At 35.3% G+C, this 6,950-nt stretch overlaps 1 protein-coding gene across 11 annotated transcripts in view; it reads left to right on the top strand.

Annotated features, from left to right (window-relative positions):
• Window positions 1-6,097, top strand: part of LOC129574333 (arf-GAP with dual PH domain-containing protein 1-like) — an 85,086-nt gene extending 78,989 nt beyond the window's left edge. For 7 of the 11 annotated variants that reach the window (XM_055456187.1, XM_055456186.1, XM_055456185.1 and 4 more), the window contains one exon: window positions 63-3,711. Coding sequence is in view for 4 of the 11 variants with exons in the window: in XM_055456191.1 (XP_055312166.1) it covers window positions 243-581; window positions 1,240-1,522; window positions 3,680-4,044 (987 nt within the window). In the remaining 7 variants the exon portion in view is untranslated. Of the gene's footprint in view, window positions 1-62 lie in introns of all 11 variants that reach the window. The other 4 variants (XM_055456191.1, XM_055456190.1, XM_055456193.1 and 1 more) reach the window with 1 other exon arrangement.
• The last annotated feature ends 853 nt before the right edge of the window (window positions 6,098-6,950 follow it).

Raw genomic sequence — 6,950 nt, 5'->3', positions numbered from 1 at the left:
AAATATTTAGTCAAACTCTACTTAATTTTCTCTTTCGTTTTTTTCTCTCATTCCGACTACAGATATTCGCAATAAATCAGCTGAGACTGTGGAATACACACAATAACCGCGTGCGGAAATTCCAGTGTGAAAAGCATCAAACAAGTCATTGAATTTTTTTTTCGGCTTGACAGGACATTACAGGACAGGGCTCCCCCTAAAACATACACAACAACAGACACACACACACATCGGCTGCACGCATGAAAACATTGATAATGCACGAAAACCGAAACAATACCATGGAATCGTTTTATGAAGAGAATGGTTCGTATGTCGCCAACGCGACACAAGCCCGAATGCAACGCAATCTCAAGCGACCGGAAAGTTTGGATCTAAATTTAGCCGTCAACAATAATAAACAGCCGGGCGGTAAAAGAGCCAGATGCAATCAAATTCCAGCCGTTCTCGCCTCACCCGATATAAATATGCTGAAATGGGGCACACCAGACCTCGAAAAATTCATCATGTCCACCGACAATCCGCTACAAACGCCCACACCAAGTATCTTTCTTGCCATTAATCCGGATTGTCAAGTTAAGGTAAGGCTGTTGTTGGTATTTTTTTTTTGACTTTTGGCTTTTTGTCACCGATCGGATGACAATTGTTGACTCGCCGATTGGCGACGATAACGACAAAATTAACCAACAATTTCGTCGACATTTTTTTTTCGAAATTCTTTGTTGTTGGAAATTTTCGCACATTTACCGATCGAAAAGCTAGAAATTTATTTCTCTGTAGTTATTTGTCATCAGAAATATATTGATCGAACTGTGTTCGAATCGAACACCTATGGTATTTTCAAAAACCTCTGGGAAGTTCTTAATGAGAACCAATTATCCTGGACAATCTGGCTTTGTGTGTTATACCATCACATCTAACCATTGTTTATGCCAGCCCAATTGACCTTTTGTTGTGAATTCGCATGCAAATTGGTCAATACTTTTTGATCAATAAAAGCGAAAATGTTCAAGGAAAAGTGAAAACAATGTGAAATTTCATTGGAGTCTTATGGAAAATTCGATCTTTTCTTGAAAATTAAAACATTTTTCTTATGAAAACTCGAAATCTTCTTCATATTTGATCTTCTTTTTTTTTAGGTTAAACGGTTTTTCGCTCCAAGGGAAAACTTCCAATTAAATTGTGCTAAAATGAAAAGAAAATCCATGCTAACGAAATCATATCTTTCCCAAATTACAGGAAGTAACAGACGAGCAAGAAGAATATGCGCAACCATTTGTGGACGCCCTAAATCATTTGCGAAACAGTGATAAGGCTCACCTCCACCCTCATCCAGCGGCACACCACCAACAACAACAACAACAACAGCATCAGCAACAGAATAATTTAAGTGAATACACCACAGCAGGAACGACCGGTGCCATTATGGCGAATCCAGCCATTACCACGACATCAGCCACCACATCGACGATATTGAGTAAAGTCGGTATGAGTGGAGGTTCGGTGACATACACAAATCTAGGTAAAACGAGAAAAAAAACAACAACCATGTGAAACCAGTGGAACATTCTTCGATTCGATCCTAAAAAAGCCATTTGCTTATCTAAGGCAACACGAAAAAACAACTTCGAATTCCAGTCTCATGCATTTTTTTTTTTTCGAAGCAAAAACCGAGTTTGACCCAAAATGAAATGAAGAAGACGAAGAAACAAAAAAAAAGTGAAGAAATTTTTTTTTTCGTTGGGTAAACAATTGTTGAAACAATGTGTCTGCATGAGGTATGCAAGTGGAAGGTCATATGATGAGAAACAGTAGAGATTCACTTCGGTTTGTTGTCATTGAACGTAGGAATTACGGATAGTTCAGTCAGTTTCTCTCTTTCCCTCGTTCGCACATTCGCTACGGACGAGCACCGATAAAAGCCGAACGAATGAGATCGAGAGAAAAGACGAGACGATTAGACTCGAACGAGGAAACACGGACAGGGAAAAATTCCTGCATTTTACAATTGATAAAATGATGTCGCCAGTCAATTTTTATCACCAGTTTCTCGCCATGAAGCCATTCGCCCTAAATTGCTTTCCGAAATTGTTTTGTTCTCTCTTCTTTTTGACTCGCTGTCTGTTTACGCCATAAAATTCGTCAAATGAAACAAAACAAAGTATCGTGTTTGCTTGTAGGTGGCTATTGCGAGGTACCAAATCATCCGCCACCTATTCCAATGGCCAATGAACAACGCGTAGAAAAACGATTATTACTTTTTGATTCCAATTTCATTGCGCCAAAACACAAACAACTACATAGCATGGCCCGACGCAAAAATTCAATTGAATCGGGGAGCGAACCGAAGAGAGAGAGAGAAAAAGCACACACTGCAAATGAACGCATTGTGGGCGGATTTGGCGGCGATAAACTTCCAAATTATTTATTCCACATCAATATTCGGATACAGACAAAAAAACGATTGCGACTCGCTCTGCCATTGAAATGTTCAACGAATCGATGTCATTTTTGAACCGTCAAACAAATTGCGATTTTTTTTTTTCAAGATCCAAATTGATTGTTTGGATTTTTTTTTTAGATTGAATTTGATTTTAAAAACTCGAATTCGTTCTTTTTAATATCCAAATGATTTTGTAGCACAATTCTGGTTCAATGAATACTAGTCATTTGATGGCTCACGAAGTTTAAACCGATATTTTTGAATGGATGTCTCATTTGATCGCTCACTTCAAATCTAAGATATTATAAGTTCGGGGCATTTCCTACCATTTCAATCGAGGGGCGTATTTGTCGTCCCCAGTCAAAAAAGACTCGCATAATTCTCATGTAGACTCCCATTGACTCGCATAAACTCTTATCAATTTGAACACGAGTCGCCACGAATCATAGCACCGACATTTTTTGGCCAATCTACGAATCAGCTACGATCGATATGGAAAAATTGTATTCAATTATTCCCAAGACTCGTCCGGCCGACTACATTGTTTCTTTCTACCTTATGAGATCATCAACTAGAACAATCATCAACTCTTGGTGCCAAGTTGAGGCTCTCAACTAAAGCCAATGGTTTCAAATGAGCAATCGATTTTTCCTTATTTTTTTAAAAATTGATTCGTTGATTCGACTTGAGTTTGCTCGGTCCAAAGTCATACCAAACGATTTAAGAGAACTGACTCCCGTACAAATAGACTTGAAATTCATTTAGTGACTTGAAAGACTCGCAATGGCATTAAAATCGACTGGTTTGGTGTGAAAAGGATTTAAAACAAAACTGATTTTCGCAGTTTCGCACAAAGAGGCTTAATTATTGTGTGTTAATGGCTTAAATCGGGTGAATTTTAGAATTAAAATACCTTTTCGTCTTCTTTTCAATCTAAAAACCGTCAAGAGATCAGCTCTTCGCTCTCAAGATGCATTTAGCATCAAAATTGGTTCTCATCGAACCACCCACACAGACATAATTTGCATTTAACACAGATACGTTTTGTATTGATCTCAAGCATACAGACTCCTCAATTTGGGCTTCTTGTAAAGCAAATGTTGGGATTAATTCGGATCAGGTTTCCAATCTCAGTTCGAATGAAGAAAAAAATTGAGACTTGGTTCACCATTTGAAATTCCCTCCCTCCAAAACAAATCTAAATAGAATTCTAACCATCAAGCATTTTTCTTACAGACGATAGTTACCCAGTTACAATAAAAGATGAACCGCAAACCGTACCAAATTCACCGCCAATGAGTCCAATCGATATGGAGAGTCAGGAGAAGATCAAATTGGAGCGTAAGCGTCAACGGAATCGTGTAGCTGCATCCAAGTGTCGCAAGCGAAAATTGGAGCGCATTTCAAAGTTGGAGGACAAAGTGAAGCTGCTCAAAGGTGAAAACATTGAACTGAGTAGCGTGATCAAGCAACTCAAAGAGCATGTGATTAAACTGAAGCAAGAAGTCATTGAGCACATCAACAATGGTTGCATGATACCAGCATTCACACCGAACTATCTTCTTCGGCCCACAAAAGCAACTGACAGTGATATTAAATAAACAAAACAAAAAGAAGAAATGAAGAAAAAATTCTAGCGTTAAACAAAAAATCTGTTTTATCTGTTTTTTTTTTGTATCGAATTATTAAGTGAGCAACAAAATGCGAGCGAGAGAAAGGAAGAGGGGAATAGCAAAAGAAGAAGAAACGAAAGAAGAAGAAAAAAACTTGTAGAAACAATAAAGCACGTGAATTCATTCGTACTGGAATGCGATGGAATCGATGACGGTACAAAATGAAACGTCCAACAGATTATGCGAATCGTGCACGATCACCCTATCAAATTGAAAAAAAAATTCTTCTGAGTTGAACTATCATTTTTTTATATATATATTTTCCTTTGTTTTTTTTGTTTCTCGAAAATTTCGTCTCATTCTCTCGTTTCATTTTTAATTATTATTATTCAAGATCGGTTCTTACACCAATATGTATTTCAAATAGCATGTACAATACTATTTAATGGTAATTATTGCTTAGTTATAAAATTCTGTTTCTAAATTAAGGAAGAAAAGTCAATATATTTCATACTGATTAAGTGTTTTTTTTTGTCCATGAATGAAAATTGTCCACACATTTTTTTTCTCTATAAAGCAACAAAAAAGAAATTGTTTTTTTTTGTTCGTTCGATCGATTTTGTTTCCATTTTTGATTAGATTTTTTTTGTTTTTTCGTTCGAAGGGGATGGAGAGGGTCAACACACACATATTTCATTTCCCTTTTCGCTTTGCTCTATGCTTTCGATGTGCATTCGATATTCGTTTTTTTTTTGTTCTTGCTTCAGGAGTTTTGAAAAATATTGACATGAAATCAGATATAAAAAGAAATTATATTCGAAACGCTTTTGGCATTTTTTTAGGGCTTTTGTTTTGCTAGGATTTTTTTTTTAAACAAGAAAAATTCACAAAGCATGGGAAAGAATACTAAACATACAAACGAAAAAGAGAAAAATTGATTAAATTGACGTTGTCTGTGATATTTATTAAACATAAGATCAAGTCCCCGTTTCAACACTGGCGATGACCATTTCGCTACGCCATTTTTTTTTAAATTGAACAACACGAAGAAACAAAACAATATATACACAAGAATTACACCAATTCAATGAAGAAGAGATAAACGAATACTATTTTTTAAATAAAACGGTGTAAATCGTCAATTTTTTTTATGGAATCATCGACCTATCACGTCTGAACACCATCACAAATTGAAACGAAAACAGAGAGACAAAAACAATTACTTCAATATACAGAGACACATTTCATTTGAGTTTTGAACAAATACATTGTTTTTTTTTTAAACCTCTCAACGCCTCAAACGCCTCAAACGCCTAAAACTCTCAATACTGTCTACCTGCAGGTAGAATGGTTAAGATTTTTGTTTATTTGATTTTTTTTTTCGTTCAAATATACCAAAATCGAGATATCCAAGACAGAATTTATTTTCCTTCATACAAATTTTTTCTCAAGACATCTCAATTTTGGTTTATTTTTACGGGAAAAAAATCAATTGTACCAAAAATCTCAACCATTCTTCCCTGTGTGTGCACAGACAATTTGCCATTTTAAAATGATACATAAATTTATGTCCGGGCGACAATTTTGTAGCAAAGACAAACATTTTAAAAACGAAAAATGTTCCAGGCAGAAAATACCAGAAAGAATTTTTTTTCAAAGCGAACAATTTACAGGAGAAAATTATCAGAAAAAAAACTCCGAAAAGAACAGTTTTTGAAAATAGGAAAAAGTTCGAGAAGAAAAGTTGGCAAACAAGAAAAAAAATTCAAAATGAAAAAAATTTCGATTTAAAATTTGCTGTTCCATGAAGCATAATCTGAAATTCGGATTCAAAAGAAAACTAGAAATCAAATTGGGGTTGAAATTGAAGATAATTTTCGAAGAATTAGGATTTAAAAAAAACAATTTTGTCCTCAATTGTGGCCTCAAAAATAAAATTGACTTCATGGAACAGTTCTAAATTGATTCGATGGAAAAAAAATGGCAAAAAAATTGCAAAGAAGAAATTCCGAAATAAAAAATGCTATAAATATAAAAAAAATGCAAAACAAACTCTTCAATTCAAATACAAATTTGAATTTTTTGAGAAAAAAAAAAACGAAAAATGAACATTCAAATCGAGAAATTTCGAAATTTTCCGAGAAAAAAAATTGTGTTTCGATCGGAATTCAAATGAAATGTCTCTTTTAAAGATGAAGTGACGGCCTGAGAAGAAAAACCTTTCCTACAAAACCTGTGCGCAGAACACAAACACAGAAATTTTTTCGTCAAAAGGCAAACAGCAAATTTGCGAGCGCAAAAACCTAATATATTTACAGCGAGCGCAAAAGCATAACAGGACTACTTGTACGGAGTTTGCATGCTAGTAGGCTTGTTATACTTTTGCGCTCGCTGTAAATATATTAGGTTTTTGCGCTCGCAAATTTGCTTTTCGCTTTTTGACTAAAAAATTTCTGTGTTTGTGTTCTGCGCACAGGTTTTGTAGGAAAGGTTTTTCTTCTTAGACCGTCAGTTCATTTGTTGACGTTATTATTATTATTATTATTCTGCACCATACAGCGTTTCTTCGCCAGAGGTGGTTTATTTGATATAAATATTATTTTGTATATTTACATTATATTACATTAATTAAGTTGCTATATTACTTTTCCGTACACAACGTGTCAAGGGAAAGTATAGGAATTGGTCCCGAAAACTTTTTTCGCAAAATTGGTTTAGATCATCATAAAAACTCATGAAACGCGTAGAAAATCACTTTTTGAGACACTTTTCCGTTCGTGTGCCGTCGTCGTCGTTGTCGTCGTTGTCGTCGTTGTCGTCGTTGTCGTCGTCGTAGCTGTTTGTAAACACGATAACCCAAAAAATAATTGAGATAATCAAAATCTGGAAATGCC

This window comes from Sitodiplosis mosellana, unplaced genomic scaffold (genome assembly GCF_009176505.1).
Source record: "Sitodiplosis mosellana isolate CC-2019 unplaced genomic scaffold, AAFC_SMos_1.0 Smas_scaffold_6162, whole genome shotgun sequence".
In the NCBI taxonomy this organism is placed as follows: Eukaryota; Metazoa; Arthropoda; class Insecta; order Diptera; family Cecidomyiidae; genus Sitodiplosis; species Sitodiplosis mosellana.
This window is presented reverse-complemented; position numbering and strand designations above follow the sequence as displayed.